This window comes from Cherax quadricarinatus, chromosome 1 (assembly GCF_038502225.1).
Source record: "Cherax quadricarinatus isolate ZL_2023a chromosome 1, ASM3850222v1, whole genome shotgun sequence".
NCBI lineage: Eukaryota > Metazoa > Arthropoda > Malacostraca > Decapoda > Parastacidae > Cherax > Cherax quadricarinatus.
The window spans coordinates 80723005-80744032 of record NC_091292.1 but is presented as its reverse complement, the minus strand read 5'-3'; the positions used below and the strand labels follow the sequence as shown (position 1 = coordinate 80744032).

General features: G+C 40.7%; 1 protein-coding gene and 1 long non-coding RNA gene across 5 annotated transcripts in view; one reads left to right on the top strand and one right to left on the bottom strand.

Moving 5' to 3' along the window:
• The window catches only part of LOC138852455 (uncharacterized), a 385253-nt gene that overhangs the window by 222344 nt on the left and 141881 nt on the right, over positions 1 to 21028 (top strand). The window lies entirely within an intron of this gene.
• Positions 1791 to 21028, bottom strand: part of LOC128705244 (ATP-binding cassette sub-family G member 1-like) — a 138126-nt gene continuing 118888 nt past the window's right edge. For 3 of the 4 annotated variants that reach the window (XM_070083125.1, XM_070083133.1, XM_070083113.1), the window contains exons 4-8: positions 17680 to 17869; positions 15277 to 15422; positions 12517 to 12755; positions 2287 to 2415; positions 1791 to 2056 (exon numbers count right to left, since the gene is read on the bottom strand). In XM_070083125.1, coding sequence (XP_069939226.1) covers positions 1806 to 2056; positions 2287 to 2415; positions 12517 to 12755; positions 15277 to 15422; positions 17680 to 17869 — 955 coding nt within the window. In that variant the 3' untranslated portion in view covers positions 1791 to 1805. The remainder of the gene's footprint in view (positions 2057 to 2286; positions 2416 to 12516; positions 12756 to 15276; positions 15423 to 17679; positions 17870 to 21028) is intronic. The other variant, XM_070083120.1, reaches the window with a different exon arrangement.

Sequence of the window (21028 nt, the reverse complement as noted above, 5' to 3'; positions counted from 1 at the left end):
AGAAAAAAATTGGAAAAGAAAAGAAAAACTATAAAAACCGCTAAATAAAGTAATGCGCGTATGTGGAATTCGTCGATGTTGCCGCCACCACATCATTTTGGACAAACTTCTTGGCACTGTATCTCGGTAAGTACTGATCAGAAATTTTTTTTTTGTCTTATTACCTTCACAAAAATATGCTCTTTAATTCTGTAAGAAATTTTTTTTTTTTTTTTTTTTTTCAAAATTTCTTGGACACTGGAGCACCACTTCAGATTTTGGCCTTGGACCCTGAAGGGGTTAAGAGAACAAAGCAATATTGTTAAGGCAGTTTGGGAATTTAGTGAATGGAGCATGTATAGTCCAAGAAAATTATGGAATGCATAAAGGTGGTTTTTGAGTGTTAAGGGCTTTAGCATCCAGCAGGAGTGTGAGCACAATAGATCAGAGGGAGTAAAGACAATTTTGTCTTATGGCTTTATGTGCTGTTGTGAGCGAGCGAGCTAAGCAACATTTATAAATGGATTCATGAAAATTTGTTATATGAATTTGATTCCTGGAGGCAATTAGTGCCTGCATGTTGAAGGAGGGATGGAAATATTGCAGTTCAGATGGTTACTTGAAGTGTGATAACACTAAATAGTGAGTCAACTATTTAGTGAATAACTGAATGTTTGCATTGGGGGAAGGGGCCTGGCAATGAAGTAAAAGAATAAAACATAAATTAGCAATGTAGTTTGAAGAAAGGGCTAGAGGCAATTTTAGAGCTATTCTAATTTGGGAGAATGCAAGTTGAAAATAAAGTTAGCAATATGAAGAGGAATGATTTTAAAATGGTTACTAAGTACAGGTCGGCCATCACTAATCCAGCATCACTGGGACCTGTAGTGTGCCGAATTAGTGAGTTTGCCAGATTACAGAGTGGTTACGTTAGAATACACTTAATTAACCTATCAATATAGAGTTTCTGCTACATCTTCCTCATTTTCATCACTGCCTTCTCCTTCACTGGCTTGCTGCTGTGAATTTACAACCATTTACACAATTTCTGAGTCAGTATAATGATGAAATTTGAAATTATGCTAGCTGAAATTAGTGCCGGATTACGATGGAATTGGATAACTTATTGCTGGATTAGTGATGGCCGACCTGTAATTTAGTGGTAGGAACTATGGTATGGGGTGTCTCACAGCTCCACTGGCAGAGTACTCTGCCAGTGGATGGTGTTTTATAAGTTAAATTTGAGCTTTCAAATTCTTAAATCAATCTTAACCAAACATCAACCTTGTTTTTTAGATACATTAAATTCTCTGCTTACAAGACTGTTTTTACCCACTTGGCACTTCAGTCTCAGCCTTGATTCTTCAGTGCTTTTTCTTTATAAAAAAAATTATCCAGGAAAGAACCAGCTAAATTCCAGTTTCATATTTGCTGATTGCAGTACTTTCTGTATATCCCACCTAGGATTTAAAAATTAAAAATAAAAATAGTATAGTGTTATTCAAGAGAATGAACAGTAGTCACTGCATTTAGGTTGCAACTAGAGTCATGGGATATTCCTATAATACTCTGCCATTTTACATCTATTAGTAGTAAACATACCCCAGCAATTTTAAAATTCTTAGCTAGTGATGCAGTAGCTGCAAGCCAAGGGCCTCCATCTGTAATGGTTATTGTATATTCACCAGTACTGTACCAAGTGCTCTAGCTAGGAGTATGGGTTTATCAGTGAAGCATCCTCTGGTTAAAATTTTTTGTCAAAATGACTGCATATTATGATCTCTCTACAGGTTTGCTACAGTATACAACTGTTACCCTAGGCCATATTAAGAGCCAGGAAAACTTAACCCACTTACCCCATCTCTGATAATAGAGAGGAAAGTTCTCTTGAACAGAATGACAAACTGCTTCCAGCCAGATGTGGGAAAGGAATTAGGAATATCATCAATACTCTCATCTTCAGAAGCAAGAAGAGAGTGCCGAGCTGGGGGCATGTTGACCATCGCATCCCCCTTAGTTACTCCAAGTGGACTGCTACCCCCCCCAGACTCTCTGTGCTCATCATCGTCTAGAGCTACTGATGGGGAAGGGATGAAGGAGAAAAATTACCAATTATAATTTACGTACCTTAATTTTAGGAACTGAATACTGTTATGTTATTTGCTTTATGCTTAGTATCACTTCATATCAATGTAAAGTACCAAACAAATATATTTTTTCTACAATTTATTCATGACCACACAAAATAGGTTACTACAAAGTTTACAGATATTCACAATCTTTAAAGTAGCCAGATTAATAACTCACCAATAATTTGCTGCTTGGCTCTCACCGCAAGGTGGTTGTCTGGACCAAGATTGTCGCATTTCCCACACCTCACTGCAGTGGTGAGCTTATAGGTAAACTCGCCATACTCTCCACTTGCAACTTCCATTACTAAAAGTGGATAATTTCACTATAAATTTATTAATTCATACCCCTAGTTAATCTAACATTAACCAAAATTTTCCCTCTTCTATATCTGGAGAAATCTTAATATCAGATAAGTAACACTAGTTACTGTTTTACACCAAACTGAGCTTTTATCCCTATTTCCCTCTTTATTTAGTAATTTTTTTAGTAATTTAAGCATACATACAGAGGTACAAAAAATACAGGTAAGAGCAGCATGCCAAAGCCACTTATATGCATAGCATTACGGGCTGGCTTAAAATTAACTTAAGATTAACTAAGCAATGATGAAATCAGTGATAAAACATTATTGTAAACAGATAACTATAAAGCACAAATGAGTATTACAAAGACAGGTCATATGGTTGCATGCATTGCTGTACATTCAGTCGAATGGAGTATTCTGTTAGGTAGTGTATTTAAAAAAATAAAGTTAGATTGGGTCCTAGGTCTAACATTTGTGTGATATAATTGTGAGTAACATATAGGATATACAATTTATAAGGTTCAGTTATTCAGTATTTATTTGGTTTTGAGTAAGTGATCTTTGAGAAGAGACTTGAATTTATAAACAGGTAGTGTTTCTTTTATATTTACAGGTAATGAATTCCAGATTTTAGGCCTTTTATGTGCATTGAGTTTTTGCATAGCGTGAGATGGACACGAGGAACATCAAAGAGTGATCTGTGCCTTGTGTTATGGTCATATGTTCTGTTGAGGTTGGCAAGGAGATGTTTGAGGGGAGGGTTAATATCAGAGTTAAGTGTTCTACGTATGTAATAGATGCAATAATAAGTATGGATGTTTTGTATGGTGAGTAGGTTGAGTGTTTTGAATATTGGTGGAGTGTGTTGCCTGTAGTGAGAATTTGTTATCATTCTAACTGCAGCCTTTTGTTGGGAATTAGTGGTCTGAGATGGTTAATTGTTGTTGAGCCCCATGCACAAATTCCATAGGTGAGATAGGGGTAAATAAGAGAGTGATATAGGGCCAGGAGGGCTGACTGTGGAACATAGTACCGTATCTTCGATAGTATGCCTACAGTCTTGGAAATTTTCTTAGAAATTTGTTGTATATGTGTATGAAATTTGAGTCTATTATCGAGGTGGATTCCTAAGAATTTTCCCTCTGTTAGCTTTGTAATAGGTGATCCGTTTATTGTTATGTTAAGAGGTACATCTGTAGCTCTGTTACCAAACTGAATGAAGTAGGTTTTGTCATTGTTTAGTGTAAGTTTGTTAGTCCTCATCCAGGTAGATATTTTCTGTAATTCGGTGTTTACAGTATTGGCTAGCGTGACTGGGCTCGGGTGAGAGAAGACGTATGTAGTGTCATCTGCAAAAAGTGTGGGTTTGAGTAATTGCAAAGCATTTGGTAGGTCATTTATGTATAGGAGAAAGAGAAGAGGGCCAAGGACACATCCCTGTGGGACACCAACTGTAATTGGTTGTGCGGAAGAGCTTGCCCCATTTGCGTACACATATTGGCTTCTGTTGCTGAGGTAAGACTTGAGGTAGTTGAGGGAGTGCCCTCTAATACCATAGTGTGACAATTTTACGTGGAGCAAGTCATGGTCAACTGTATCAAAAGCTTTACGTAAGTCAATGAAGATCCCCAGTGGGACTTCTTTTTTCTCTATTGCAGTGTATATATGTTCTAGCATGTGTATAATAGCATCATTAGTATTTTTATTAGGCCTGAATCCAAATTGGCAGGGGTTGAGAATGTTTTGGGAGATGAGGTAGGAGTAGATTCGTAGGCAGGCTAATCAAGAAAGAGCACAAAAAATTAGAAAAATTAAAATGATAATTTATCAGTTTTCTACATAATATGTACTATGTATTTCTAAAAATGGGAAGTTACAGGGTTATAGGACCCAACAGGTAGCAATTAAAGACTCATTATCTGAGGTACCTAATTAGTATATTAAACTGCTATGGGGCACAACTGCCTTAAATCTGTCATGAGAATTGATCACTCATAAAGGCAGATATGTTAACCTGTATTTCAATATAAAATAGGTTCTGTTGTAAAACAACACACACAAAGTAATTGCAAAGACAGTATTTTATAAGGTATAGAAATAGAAGAAAAATAATGTGGAAATTTATAGAGTTCAAGAAATTCCACTGGCTGAATTTGTTTGTAAATAAGTTGATGTGGAAGTACATAAGAACATAAGAAAAGAGGAACACTGCAGCAGGCCTGTTGGCCCATACTAGGCAGGTCCTTTACAATCCATCCCACTAACAAAACATTTGCCCAACCCAATTTTCAATGCTACCCAAGAAATAAGCTCTGAAAGTGTTGAATGATGAAAATATTTTCTTTTTGGGGATTTTTTCTTTCTTTTTGGGTCACCCTGCCTCGGTGGGAGATGGCCGACTTGTTAAAAAAAAAAAACTATCCACTCGTATGCAAGTCCCACTCAAATCCAACCCCTCTCACTCGTGTATTTATCCAACCTAAATTTGAAACTACTGGAAGTCCTAGCCTCAACAACCCAACTAGGTAGACTGTTCCACTCACCAACTACCCTATTTCCAAACCAATACTTTCCTATGTCCTTTCTAAATCTAAATTTGTCTAATTTAAATCCATTACTGCGGGTTCTCTCTTGGAGAGATATCCTCAAGACCTTATTAATATCCCCTTTATTAATACCCATCTCCCACTTATACACTTCGTCATGTTAGATGAAGAATGAGGGGAGACAAGTGAATGTAATTTAAGGGTCTTCAATCTTTCTTCATAAGGAAGATTTCTAATGCTATGTATTAATTTAGGCATTCTACGCTGAACATTTTCTAATGAATTTATGTCCATTTTGTAATATGGAGACCAGAACTGAGCTGCATAATCTAGGCGAGGCCTTACTAATGATGTATAAAGCTGTAATATAACCACTTAACTTCTGTTGCTTACACTTCTTGATATAAATCCCAGTAATCTGTTTGCTTTATTACGTACACTTAGGCATTGCTATCTTGGTTTAAGGTTGCTGCTTATCATAACCCCCAAGTCCTTTTTGCAATCTGTATGGCTAAGTTCTACATTATTTAGCTTACAAGTCCTAGGGTTGTAGACACTCCCGAGCTTCAGAACCTTACATTTTTCTACATTGAACTGCATCTGCCACTTTTCTGACTAGGTATTAAGTTTGTCTAAATCCTCCTGCATGGATGTTGTGCAAATGATAAGAGAGAGAGAGATGATTGTGGATGTTATGAATGAGAAGAAGCTGGATGTCCTATAGCGAGATTGTTTGGTAGGCTGTAAGCGGGTGGTTAATGATACGTCTTCTTCGGCAGGCTTCTTTGTTTATTGTTAAGTTGTGGTGGGTACACAGGCTTGTGTGTTTGTGCCCATGGCCCAGGCAGGGCCATCCCACGAGAGAGAGCTGGGAGTACTTGTGAGAGGTATGAAGTCATCTTCACTTCTTCATCCCATACGAGAAGCATCCGTCTCAACGAGTTATCCTGATGTCGTGTCTGCACTTTTGAGCATCCAGACAGGTACAAGCAGGATCCAGGCCGAAATTTGCCGAAGTTCTCCGAGAATTGTAAGTGACCCCACGCTATCCCACGCTGTTTCTCATGTCACGTGTTCAACGTCACTTGTATGTTGTTGCTGTTGTTGTTCAGCTCAGCACAGCTGTTTCAGCAAGCCAGAGGCGAGTTTTGTGGCGATTTCTGCGTCCAGTGTGAGTTCTCCACGTGTTTGTGGGTGGAGGAAGTGGCCGCTCCTTGCCTCGCCCTGCTGTACTCTCACACCTCACCAGCCTACCATACACCACTCACTACTGCCCACTCCCTCTGCTGTGTTTTCTGCTGTTTTTCGTGTGATTCATTGCCAGAGCTGTGTATCCGAGTGCCCGAGGCCACTCGAAGCTACGTGGATCAGCATGCCATGTAGATCAGCAAGCCACGTAGATCAGCATGCCACGTAGATCAGCATGCCACGTAGATCAGCAAGCCACGTAGGTCAGCATGCCATGTAGATCACGACACCACGTGGATCACAACGCCACGTTGGGTGTGGGTGATGTCACGTGGATCTACCAGCCACCTGAGTTACCAGATGTCCCAGGCCTCATGCTGTGGTCTGCTGCCCGCATCACATCGACGTCACCCACGATGCTGGCCAACTTCATGAAGTCACGATGTCTGCTGACGTCACCTCGCGATGTCTGCCTGACGTCACCTCGAGATGTCTGCCTGACGTCACCTCGAGATGTCTGCCTGACGTCACCTCGAGATGTCTGCCTGACGTCACCTCGAGATGTCTGCCTGACGTCACCTCGAGATGTCTGCCTGACGTCACCTCGAGATGTCTGCCTGACGTCACCTCGAGATGTCTGCCTGACGTCACCTCGAGATGTCTGCCTGACGTCATCACGCCTGACATCACATGATGTCACCATCGAGTGTTCAGTAATTATTAAAATATTGTCGAGAAGACTAAGAGAAGACATATGTCGTGTGTTAATTCCTCTCAGTCAGTGTTCTCACATTTTAGTATGTCTTAGTCAGTTTTATGCACAGAAAAGCATCATTTGCTAGTTAAGCCATGTTGTACTGCATGTACCGCGGGTGTGTTTAAAGTTTCCGTGTGTCCAGTGAGGTCTGAGCCAGACCTGAGTAGCACCACTGTGTTAAGTCACCCGTGTGACCAGTGTGTTTGACAGCTATCAGACAGCCCTGAGCCCGAGCCCCCTTGTACAGAAAGCTTTTATGCTCGTCGCTCGTGATGTTCTGCAGAATCGTATCTGCTACGATTCCCATCGAGATTTGTTTCACTTCACTTCCAGACCTTCAGAATGCAGTTATATGTAGAGAAACAAGTCTGGGGACGCTTAGACTAACCTCTGCTATAACTCCAGCTGCCGAGAGAATGATACTCGTCAAGCCACAGTCAGCCCTGTCGGCGGGCGCTGTGTCAGCCTCGTGTCACAAGCTTCAGTGAGCAGCCTGCACAAAGATGATGTCACTTTGACTGCTAGCTCGCTCACTGCAGTCTGGTGTATGATGTTACGACTCCCAGATGTTTTGCCCAGTCGTCTCTGCCATGACTCACTCCACAACCCGCTACCAGAACACCAAATAATCCTTTTTTATAAATGGTGGAAAGTGGTGGTCGCAGCAGTTGTTTGCCCGGAGAGAGGAAGGAGAGGTATGAAGTCATCTTCACTTCATCATCCCATACAAGAAGCATCCGTCTCTCAACGAGTTATCCTGATGTCGTGTCTGCACTTTTGAGCATCCAGACACAGGTACAAGCAGGATCCAGCCGAAATTTGCCGAAATTCTCCGAGAATTGCAAGTGATACCACCGCTGTCACCATTTATAATGAGGATTATTTGGTGTTCTGGTAGCGGGGAGTAAATGATACGTCTTCGGAGGCTTCTTACTTTATTGTTAAGTCGTGGTGGGTACACAGGCTTGTGTGTTGTGCCCATGGCCCGGGAGGGCCATCCCACGAGAGAGGACACTTCTTGACTGAGTGAAGAGTGATGCCAGAGTGAGAGCGTGGCAAGGGCAGACAGGCTGGCGTGCCCACCGAGAGGCCTGTCTACAGAGGGCAGCATCTGAGTGGCGCGAAATATGAACTAAGCTGGCAGACAGCATGGGCTGTCTGTGCAGACAGTACAGGCTGTCTACAGTCCTGGCTTTAAGTGAAACAAAGCTGAAGAGGGTGGGAGAGTTTCAGTGGAGAGGAATAAATGGGATTAGGTCAGGGGTTTCAAATAAAGTTAGAGCTAAAGAAAGAGTAGCAATAATGTTGAAGGATAAGATATGGCAGGAAAAGAGGGACTATAAATGTATTAATTCAAGGATTATGTGGAGTAAAATAAAGGTTGAAAGTGAAAAGAGGGTTATAGTAAGCATATATGCACCTGGAGAAAAGAAGTGTAGAGGAAAGAGATTTTGGGAAATGTTGAGTGAATGCGTGGAGAGTTTTGAACCAAGTGTGAGAGTACTTGTGGTTGGGGAATTCAATGCTGAAGTGGGTAAAAATGTTGTGGAGGGAGTAGTAGGTAAATCTGGGGTGCCAGGGGTAAATGTAAATGGGGAGCCTTTGAGTTATGTGTAGAAAGAGATTTGGTAATAAGTAATACATATTTTAAGAAAAAGAGGATAAATAAATATACAAGGTATGATGTAGCACGTAATGAAAGTAGTTTGTTAGATTATGTATTGGTGGATAAAAGGTTGATGGGTAGGCTCCAGGTTGTACATGTTTATAGAGGGGCAACTGATATATCGGATCATTATTTAGTTGTAGCTAGAGTTAGAGTAAGAGGTAGATGGGGAAAAGAGGAAGGCAACAACAAGTAGGAGGGAAGTGAAAGTGTATAAACTAAGGGAGGAGGAAGTTCGGGTGAGATATAAGCGACTATTGGCAGAAAGGTGGCTAGTGAAAAGATGAGTAGTGGGGAGGGGTTGAAGAATGTGGGGCAGAAGTTTGTGGTTATAGGAGGGTGGGGGCAGGAGGAAAGAGGAGTGATTGGTGGAATGATGAAGTAAAGGGTGTAATAAAAGAGAAAAAGTTAGCTTATGAGAGGTTTTTACAAAGCAGAAGTGTTATAAGAAGAGCAGAGTATATGGAGAGTAAAAGAAAGGTGAAGAGAGTGGTGAGAGAGTGCAAAAGGAGAGCAGATGATAGAGTGGGAGAGGCACTGTCAAGAAATTTTAATGAAAAAAAGAAAAAAAATTTGGAGTTAGACAAGTTAAGAAAGCCTAGGGAACATATGGATTTGTCAGTTAAAAACAGAGTAGGGGAGTTAGTAGATGGGAAGAGGCAGGTATTAGGTAGATGGCGAGAATATTTTGAGGAACTTTTAAATGCTGAGGAAGAAAGGGAGGCGGTAATTTCATGCATTGGCCAGGGAGGTATACCATCTTTTAGGAGTGAAGAAGAGCAGAATGTAAGTGTGGGGGAGGTACGCGAGGCATTACGTAGAATGAAAGGGGGTAAAGCAGCTGGAACTGATGGGATCATGACAGAAATGTTAAAAGCAGGGGATGATATAGTGTTGGAGTGGTTGGTACTTTTGTTTAATAAATGTACAAAAGAGGGGAAGGTACCTAGGGATTGGCAGAGAGCATGTATAGTCCCTTTATATAAAGGGAAGGGGGACAAAACAGATTGTAAAAATTATAGAGGAATAAGTTTACTGAGTATACCAGGAAAAGTGTACGGTAGGGTTATAATTAAAAGGATTAGAGGTAAGACAGAATGTAGGATTGCAGATGAGCAAGGAGGTTTCAGAGTGGGTAGGGGATGTGTAGATCAAGTGTTTACATTGAAGCATATATGTGAACAGTATTTAGATAAATGTAGGGAAGTTTTTATTGCATTTATGGATTTAGAAAAGGCATATGATAGAGTGGATAGGGGATCAATGTGGCAGATGTTGCAAGTATATGGAATAGGTGGTAAGTTACTAAATTCTGTAAAGAGTTTTTATGAGGATAGTGAGGCTCAGGTTAGGGTGTGTCAAAGAGAGGGAGACTACTTCCCAGTAAAAGTAGGTCTTAGACAAAGATGTGTAATGTCACGATGGTTGTTTAATATATTTATAGATGGGGTTGTAAAAGAAGTAAATGCTTGGGTGTTTGGGAGAGGGGTGGGATTAAATTATGGGGAATCAAATACAAAATGGGAATTGACACAGTTACTTTTTGCTTATCATACTGTGCTTATGGGAGATTCTAAAGAAAAACTGCCAAGGTTAGTGGACGAGTTTGGGAGTGTGTGTAAAGGTAGAAAGTTGAAAGTGAACACAGAAAAGAGTAAGGTGATGAGGGTGTCAAATGATTTAGATAAAGAAAAATTGGATATCAAATTGGGGAGGAGGAGTATGGAAGAAGTGAATGTTTTCAGATACTTGGGAGTTGACGTGTCGGCGGATGGATTTATGAAGGATGAGGTTAATCATAGAATTGACGAGGGAAAAAAGGTGAGTGGTGCGTAGAGGTATATGTGGAGTCAAAAAACGTTATCTATGGAGGCAAAGAAGGGAATGTATGAAAGTATAGTAGCACCAACACTCTTATATGAGTGTGAAGCTTGGGTTGTGAATGCAGCAGCGAGGAGGCGGTTGGAGGCAGTGGAGATGTCCTGTCTAAGGGCAATGTGTGGTGTAAATATTATGCAGAAAATTCGGAGTGTGGAAATTAGGAGGTGTGGAGTTAATAAAAGTATTAGTCAGAGGGTTGAAGAGGGGTTGTTGAGGTGGTTTGGTCATTTAGAGAGAATGAATCAAATCAAAATGACATGGAGAGCATTTAAATCTGTAGAAGGAATGCGGGGTAGGGGTCGTCCTCGAAAAGGTTGGAAGGAAGGGGTAAGGGAGGTTTTGTGGGCGAGGGGCTTGGACTTCCAGGAGGCGTGCACGAGCGTGTTCGATAGGAATGAATGGAGACGAATGGTATTTGGGACCTGACGATCTGTTGGAGTGTGAGCAGGGTAATATTTAGTGAAGGGATTCAGGGAAACCGGTTATTTTCATATAGCCGGACTCGAGTCCTGGAAATGGGAAGTACAATGCCTGCACTCTAAAGGAGGGGTTTCGGGATATTAGCAGTTTGGAGGGATATGCTGTGTATCTTTATACGTATATGCTTCTAAACTGTCGTGTTCTGAGCACCTCTGCAAAAACAGTGATTATGTGCGAGTGAGCTGAAAGTGTTGAATGATGAAAGCATTTTCTTTTTGGGGATTTTCTTTCTTTTTGGGTCACCCTGCCTCGGTGGGAGACGGCCGACTTGTTGAGAGAAAAAAAAAAAATTAGGTAAATTATGATAGCTAACACCTCACACAACCAAGTCAAGACTGAGGCTTGCAGACACTAGTACTGTCTTCTTGGACTAGACAGCTTGAAGTAAAGAGCTCCATGGGGAGAGCAACCCAGCAAGCACACTGTCTTCAAAAATACCACCTGGATTTCACTGGAGAGGTCCATATTCATCTCTTCCCAGTCCCCCTTAGTAAGACAATACTCAGCATTTCTCCCTTTGTTGGCCAATGGCACCCGTGGAAACGTAGAGAATTTGAGCTTTGGGTGATGAGGGTGAAAGCACAATACGAAAATCAGTCCTTGTGTACATGGGATTTTGAAGTCAGAGGCCATAGAAGTCTAGATTGCTTGGGTAGAATCAGGAGATTTTTAGCTAGAATAGTCTCCATAACCAAGTGAGTTAGTTCTAATTTGTGCATGCAGATAAGAGTTTCCTGCAAGTTGGATTAATTCTCAGAAGGAAGTGTTCTCTAAGGGTCACTTGTGAGAGACAGTCTTGGGTTAACTGTGTCAACAGTGTCTGCCAGAGTGAGCATCTCAAGTTACCTGATGGAAAATTTCCTCAAATGTATTAAGGTGTGCATAGTGATGTTTTGTTGTTTGTGGGTATTATAAAAGCAGTAGAGTGCTTGGCTCCCTCTATTTTTGTTGTGCATCCAGGCTGGGAGGAGCTACCCACTGTCTCTGGGCAAAACGAGAGTTGCTCAGGAGGTACGACTTATAAGTAACCAAAAATTTAATGTTGTAACAATAATAACAAAGTGCTACAGTGTGTCAAGACACTGGGTAAGGCTACCTGGGAGAAGTGTAATATTTGTTTTCAGATGGAACCATGGGGTGTACTGGCTAGGCTCAGACTAGGTTATGTATCCCTTGTTATGAAGGACAATGGGCACTGGTGAGCACCTGGTCTTCAATTTCTTGAATGTTTTATTTTGATTCCTTCCTTAAAATTTTCCAATGGATTTTCAGGGTAGGTTAAGTTGGCTGGACTAACTTCAGAACCAAGCCCATGATCAATCCAAACTTACAGCATCTGGCTTTGATCTTTCTTCCAAAATTGTTATTATACTGTAAACAACTGCCATATTTTTAAGTCTGATTAGTATTGAATGATTAAGGACCCATTACTTGCCATCTTGTTACAGTATTTACAGTAAAAGTAATTTATATCCAGTATCCATAAGCTACATATGACTGTACATTAAATACCATGCAATACCTAGTAAAGATAAATTTCATAATTAAAAATTTAAACATTAGCATCCCAGATTTAACTTACAGAAATCAGCAGGATTGTGGTAAGAGGGGCACTCTAAGCCCATTGCTGACAGAAATGGAATGAGCCCATGGATAGCTCCACGGTAGATGCACTGTCCCTCTGCTAGTGCGTAGAGGTAGTCAAATTTTTCAAACAGCTTAGCAGAAGGCTGATGGATGGTGCATATGATAGTGCGGCCTCCTTGTGCTAAAGTCTTGAGCAAGTTGATGCACTGGAAACTGCTACTACTGTCCAGACCACTGTATAGAAATAAAATAATAATAATAATAATAATAATAATAAGAATAATAATAATAATAATAATAATAATAATGTACATACTGCATTACAACTACCACCCAGTTGCCCAAGTTACAATGACTTCTCTTGAAATTTTAAAGAGTTGTACATACAGATGGGTCCTACACAGATGACAGCAAGGAAATGAGTGAGCTACTCAAGTCCCAGTATGACTCAGTTTTTAGCAAGCCGCTAACCAGACAGAGTCGAAGATCAAAATGAATTTTTCATGAGAGCGCCACAGAATTTGGTTAACACAAGCCTATCTGATGTTATCCTGATGCCAAATGACTTCGGACAGGCGACAAATGACATGCCCATGTACTCGGCCCCAGGGCCAGACTCGTGGAACTCCGTGTTCATCAAGAACTGCAAGAAGCCCCTATCACGAGCCTTTTCCATCCTATGGAGAGGGAGCATGGACACGGGGGTCATCCCACAGTTACTAAAAACAACAGACAGCCCCACTCCACAAAAGGGGCAGTAAAGAAATAGCAAAGAACTACAGACCGATAGCACTAACATCCCATATCATAAAAATCTTTGGAAGGGTCCTAAGAAGCAAGATCACCACCCATGGGTTTAGAACAGGTCGCTCCTGTCTGTCTCAACTATTCGATCACTACGACAAGGTCCTAGATGCACTAGAAGACAAAAAGAATGCAGATGTAATATATACAGACTTTGCAAAAGCCTTCGACAAGTGTGACCATGACGTAATAGCGCACAAAATGCGTGCTAAAGGAATAACAGGAAAAGTCGGTCGATGGATCTATAATTTCCTCACTAACAGAACACAGTAGTAGTCAACAGAGTAAAGTCCGAGGCAGCTATGGTGAAAAGCTCTGTTCCACAAGGCACAGTACTCGCTCCCATCTTGTTCCTCATCCTCATATCTGACACAGACAAGGATGTCAGCCACAGCACCGTGTCTTCCTTTGCAGATGACACCCGAATCTGCATGACAGTGTCTTTCATTGCAGACACTGCAAGGCTCCAGGCGGACATCAACCAAATCTTTCAGTGGGCTGCAGAAAACAATATGAAGTTCAACGATGAGAAATTTCAATTACTCAGATATGGTAAACACGAGGAAATTAAATCTTCATCAGAGTACAAAAATTCTGGCCACAAAATATCGCGAAACACCAACGTCAAAGACCTGGGAGTGATCATGTCGGAGGATCTCGCCTTCAAGGACCATAACATTGTATCAATCGCATCTCCTAGAAAAATGACAGGATGGATAATGAGAACCTTGAAAACTAGGGATGCCAAGCCCATGATGGCACTCTTCAGGTCACTTGTTTTATCTAGGCTGGAATATTACTGCACTCTAACAGCACCTTTCATGGCAGGTGAAATTGCTGGGCTAGAAAATGTACAGAGAACCTTCACTGCACGCATAACGGAGATAAAACACCTAAATTACTGGGAGTGCTTGAGGTTCCTGAACCTGTATTCCCTGAAATGCAGGCAAGAGAGATACATGATTATATACACCTGGAAAATCCTAGAGGGACTAGTACCGAACTTGCACACGAAAATCACTCACTACGAAAGCAAAAGACTTGGCAGACAATGTAACATCCCCCCAATGAAAAGCAGGGGTGTCACTAGCACGTTAAGAGACCATACAATAAGTGTCAGGGGCCCGAGACTGTTCAACTGCCTCCCAGCATACATAAGGGAGATTACCAACAGACCCCTGGCAGTCTTCAAGCTGGCACTGGACAAGCACCTAAAGTCGGTTCCTGACCAGCCGGGCTGTGGCTCGTATGTTGGTTTGCATGCAGCCAGCAGTAACAGCCTGGTTGATCAGGCTCTGATCCACCAGGAGGCCTGGTCACAGACCGGGCCGCGGGGGCGTTGACCCCCGGAACTCTCTCCAGGTAAACTCCAGGTAAACAGCCTCTCCTCACTTAGCGACATACTCGTTTACCGATGCCTTGGACTTACGACAGGCTCTGACCAGTATGCATGCCTAAATGTATGCTAGAGGTGATTTTCTCTATCCTGCTTACTACAATATACAGTACACTACTGTACAAACATTTAAAAATATACCAGAAATGTTATAAATGGTGCAAAGGTGACATTGAAACAATATCAAAAATAGTTGACACAAACCTACTACCATTATAGTATGCTCATCACTTAGCGACGAATTCATTTACCAGCGAGGCCTTAGGAACAGAACTCCATCATTAAGTGAGTTGAGGCTGTACTAAGACCATTTACTTTCAATCACTACACATTCTTTAATGATCATGCATGACACTGTTCATCTTAAATTCTTCCATGCTGCTGTCACTAATTTGTCAAGAGCTGCCTCCTTTCTTGTGTCAAAGTGGCAAAAGTCTCAATTAAACCTCATTTTATGTGCTTTCAAGTCTTCAAGTTGCTAGGTCATTCATTTTGTAGTCACTAGTCCTACAATTTAAACACTTAAAAATTAAGTCTATAAGAAATAGTTTTTACCTAGTTGGTTCATCAAAGAACATCACTGGAGGATTATTCACAAGCTCCAATGCAATAGACAGCCTCTTGCGCTGCCCACCAGACAGATTACTCGCTCTTGTGTCTTTGCATTCTGTTAAGCTTAGTGTTTCCAAGATTTCATTAATCTGTAAAAAAAAAAAAAAAAAAAAAAAAAAAAAAAAGTCAGGGACTGACATGCTGAAAACCTAAATAACGAAGTTAACATAAATATACATATATAATATGACGAAACGTCAAACTTTAATTTTAAAATAATAAAGCACTACAGTGGACACCCAGTTTTCATCCTTAATCCATTCCAGAAGGTCGGTCGAAATCCGAAATGGACGAAAACCAAAGTAATATTTCCCATAAAAAATAATGTAAATCCAATTAAGCCATTCCAGACACCCAAAAATATTAACCAAAAATAAATTAACTTAGTAATAAAACTAGGCATTAAACAACACAATAAAAAGTAAAATGCATACACAGTACATTCATTATTTACCTTAAAATATTTGTAGTCTTAATGTAGGGTGAAAGGTGAGTAGTATTTATTTGTAGGAAGTCAGTGTAAGTAGCCAGTAGGTGTAGCCCACCTGGGCTACACCTACTGGCTACCTACACTGTGGCCCAGAGCCATATTATTACCACCGACATACCATGTTCACCGAGTTTAATTGCTTTTAACTACCTTTAGATGCCATCACAAACCAAGGGAGAAGTAATGAATAATTCACGCTGAGAATTGTAAACAAAAGCGTTATGTATTATGGGCGGTGACTGGGCCAACACAGACTCGTACAAGTTTTCTCTAATGCTGCACTAGAGAAAACGAAATGTTTTCCCTCCACCGACTCCCACCCCTCCATAGTGTAAAAACATTGCATGTTTATATGCTATGTAACACATTTCTTATGTAATTTTGAAGAAAATATCATAGATGGATTAACGAAAATGTCTATATTAACGTAAAATAAGAAATTCAATGTGCCCAAGAGCGAGTCACAAACGTATGAGTTTCCCAGGTGGATGCGTCTGGTACAGATGATTTCCGAGCGGATGTATGAAACCCAGGGTAAAATTTTGCCAAAAATAAGGGGTCAAAATCCGAATTGTATGACTTCCATACCGAACGAAATCCGGGGGTCCAGTGTATGTGTTTAATACCTTCCACTAAATGCTCAATTTACACTAAAATTTGTGTCAATATAGTATGTATCTTTGTATACAATGTCCAGTATATTTGGCATTTTTACTTTTAGCATTAGTCCTAGCTCTAGTCCTTGTCAATGAAATAAAAGGCCCAAAATGGTGGAACAGCTCAGGCAAAGAATTGTAGAGTACAAACAAAAAAGAAAGTTGTGCATGTGCATATAATGAATCAAATCACATTACACCATTTATCTCCTCTAAAACAAAGTTATTTTAATTTCAATAACCATCATTCATTCTTCTCTAATTTACTAATTATCCTTTAATTTTACCGAATAATCTTTAAATATAGTTATTTATTTTTGTTTTATGCATTATGTTAGACAAGCTAGGTTAGGTAAGGTTTGTCAAGAAACAGGACAATTGTTTCCTGATGCAGGTCTCAGTCACATGACGACCTGCCACTGGAGCTTTTGGTCATTGACTGAGGCCTTTCACTGGCTTACCAGTCCACTCCTTTAAAAATTATGGTTATTATAATCATTTTTAATGGTGTTAGACTTAGAGAACTCCACATCTATATTTCTTAGTATCAAGAAATTTTACTCCTAGTCTAATTCTGTGCAATCTATTATATTTATGTACTACATAATGCATTTTTTTTTAATTTTTAATTTAATAGTAAATTAAGAGCACTGTCTGCAGGAATTATAAACTCTTTGTCATATCTCCAAGGAAATTCCTGTTGGAGCACACTGAATGTCTACAGGAGTGACCAATGTTTGGAATGTTTATCTAAGAACCAGGATAATGAAAATGGTAACGAGTAAACTTCACCAGCCCTTCAAAAGCTGAGGTTCTTTGATCCTGGTAAACTACTCAAGCCAAAGAATTTGAGCTACTCTTCTCTTCCTGGAATCAAACTTGATTATCTCCCATCCCCTAAGCATTATAGGAACTTTTCAAGTTTAGTGCTTTCCAATGAAAAAATTAGATTATTTTGAAAGTATATTACTGTTCCAGATAGTCTACAGGATTTTGTTTAAATTTTAAGATTGTAATTTGGAAGCTGCACATAACCAACCAAATAATACATTTGAATAATGAAATAACCTAGACAAAATTTGAAAGAGGGAGTTCATTAAAATTATTACCCCTTTATGTGCTGGAATTATTCTAGCAAACAATGAAATTTAGATACAAATTAAAAAATACTGCATTAATATGAGTCTGCTTAAATCTTACCACTTCCTCCTTTTCTTGTCTTTTCATTCTATCACCTAACTTTAGGTTGGCAGAAATACTCATCGACTCACTAACAGTGAGATGAGGATGGAGGTGGTCGTCTTGCATGATGTAGCAAGACATCTTGCGGAATTTTCGCAGATTACGTTCACGGCCATTTACCGTGATACTACCCACAACATTGCTGATTCTGTCAGAAAATAAAGATTAAGCAAATATTCAGTAGTTCAGTATGACACTATAGTCACAGCAAATAAGCACCATATTACCAGAAGATACACACAGACATCCACTAGAATGCAATCCATCACCACTGTAATACAGTAACTCTTGAATTTTACATATGAAGAAATAAAATGGCAATTTTAAATAGCTATATACAGTATTTTGAAATTAATCTCATTCCAAGCTTTGAAATTCTGCAGGATTTAACAGCATTATGCCGTTTAAAATTTATAAACAGATCCAGAAACCTATGGGAAGAGGGTCTAGTATATCAACTCTCAAGGAATCTTAATAAGCATTGTGAAAGATTCACCAGTGGGAGCTAACACAGGAAGAAACTCAATGCCTAACCACCAGGACACTGTTTTCAATATTCAAGTAGAACATGGCTAAGAGAAAAAAGGATGTCAAAACACAAGATGCATCAAAATTACCTCCTGTAATTTATTTTCTTGTATTTCTTCCATTTATGTACTCTTTGGGTACCTGTTCATCTTTCCATGTGTACAAGGTTGTGGTGGCAGCTGTACATACTGTACTTCTTAACAGTACTCTCTTTTCTTACATTTTATATTCTATACCATAATCCCCAACAATGACTACAATTTAATATTCAATCCCTAAGACCAGTAATGAAGTTAAATCAACTGAAAAACGACCTGGTAGACCCCATCACAGGATTACAGCCTTGGTCCCACTTGCAATCTAATATAGTACAGTATATAATGTACTGTATTATTCAATATCTTAGCACAAGATAAGAAACACTACTGAGACAAGGGTGGAAGTCTTCAAGATGAAACTGGACAATTAACTTCACCAGGTGCCAGATCAACCAGGCTGTGATGAATGTGGGTTAGCAAGCCACCAGCAGCAACAGCTTGGTTGACCAGGTAAGCACCAGTATAGCCTGGCCTATGGCCAGGATCTGAGAGTTAAAAAAAACTTTCATGATCATTCATTTAATATCTTGCCAGAAAGTGTGCTGACATCACAGTTCAGATAACCCACCAAACAACCATCCCCACCACCTTCCAGAGTGAAGGTACTGTACTTCTCACTTCCAAGACTCAAATCTGACTAACTGTTTTCCATGAATCAGTTCATACACGTTACTTTGCTTGCACTAATATAATAGCATGTCAAATTGTAAAAACCACAACTTCCACTTACTCCTATCTAACACATTCGCACAAGACTATTAAATGTCCAAGCCCCCTCCCCCCCGCACACAAAACCTCTAACACCCCCCCGTCCCTCCCATCCAACCTACCCTAAGATGACCCCAACCCCCTCCTTCCCTCCTTATCAGATGTATACACCCTTTTAAATGTCCAAACCACATCAACAAACATTCCTCAGCCCTCTGAATAATACTTTTCGTAACCCCACACCACCTGACTACCAACCTACAACTTGTGCAAGAAAGGTATAAAATACCTTTCTTGCACAACTTGTCAGACACTGCAACATCATGGAATCTTGGTTCAGAGGACATCTACAAGACCTTCTTCACGGCTGCTGCAACTAACCCATCTTTTTGGGAAGGACCTACTTCCACTGGGGAATCCCGCCTACCAGTGACTATGCCCTCGTCTGCTGCCCGTCCTTATCCACTGACGCCTATATAACCGCCAGTCTTCTTGCCTTTGCTCCAGATTCTCCTCCACCACGATGCTGTGAACACTAACTCCAAGGCCGAGGGACTGATTACCTCATCATTTGTATATAGTTCTACTGTCTTCCTATTATGTCCTAGAATCTGTATTGATAAAGCCACTGGATGGCGAAACGTCTACAATAAAGATATCCAGATGTTGCACATGTGTCTTAACTTTCAACCTACAACTTATCTGCGTAACATTCACAGTTCACATTGCCCTCAGAAACATCTGCAGTCTCCAGCCTCCTCTGTGCTACAACATTTAAAACTCACGCTTCTCACCATATGTATGTGTTTGTGCGTGCATGTACTCACCTAATTGTGGTTGCAGGGGTCGAGACTCGGCTCCTGGCCCCACCTCTTCACTGACTGCTACTGGGTCCTCCCTCTCCCTACTCCATGAGCTTTATCATACCTCGTCTTAAAACTATGTATGGTTCCTGCCTCCACTACATCGCTTGCCAGACTATTCCACTTCCTAACAACTCTGACTGAAGAAATACTTCCTAACATCCCTTTGACTCATCCGAGTCTTCAGCTTCCAATTGTGACCCCTTGTTTCTGTGTCCCATCTCTGGAACATCCTGTCTGTCCACCTTGTCTATTCCAAGCAGTATTTTGTATGTTGTTATTATGTCTCCCCTGACCCTCCTGTAATTCAGTGTCGTCAGACCGATTTCCCTTAACCTTTCTTCGTAGGACATTCCCCTTAGCTCTGGAACCAGCCTTGTTGCAAACCTTTGCACTGTCTCTAATTTCTTGACATGTTTGACCAGGTATGGGTTCCAAACTTGTGCTGTGTACTCCAGTATGGGCTTGATATACACAGTGTATAAAGTCTTGTTCGTTCGTGTGTGTGTGCGCGCTCACCTCACCTAATTGTACTCACTCAATTGTGGTTGCAGGGGTCGAGACAGCTCCTGGCCCCGCCTCTTCACTGAACGCTACTAGGTCCTCTCTGCTTCCAGAGCTTTGTCATATCTCGTCTTAAAGCTATATACCGAATTTGCACACAAAAATCACTCACAACGAAAGCAAAAGACTCGGCAGACGATGCAACATCCCCCCAATGAAAAGCAGGGGTGTCACTAGCACGTTAAGAGACAATACAATAAGTGTCAGGGGCCCGAGACTGTTCAACTGCCTCCCAGCATACATAAAGGGGATTACAAATAGACCCCTGGCTGTCTTCAAGCAGGCACTGGACAAGCACCTAAAGTCGGTACCGGACCAGCCGGGCTGTGGCTCATACGTTGGATTGCGTGCAGCCAGCAGTAACAGCCTGGTTGAGCAGGCTCTGATCCACCATGTGGCCTGGTCACAGACCGGGCCGCGGGGGCACTGACCCCTGGAACTCTCTCCAGGTAAACTCCAGATATGTATGGTTCCTGCCTCCACTACATCACTTGTTAGGCTATTCCACTTCCTGACGACTCTGACTGAAGAAATACTTCCTAACAT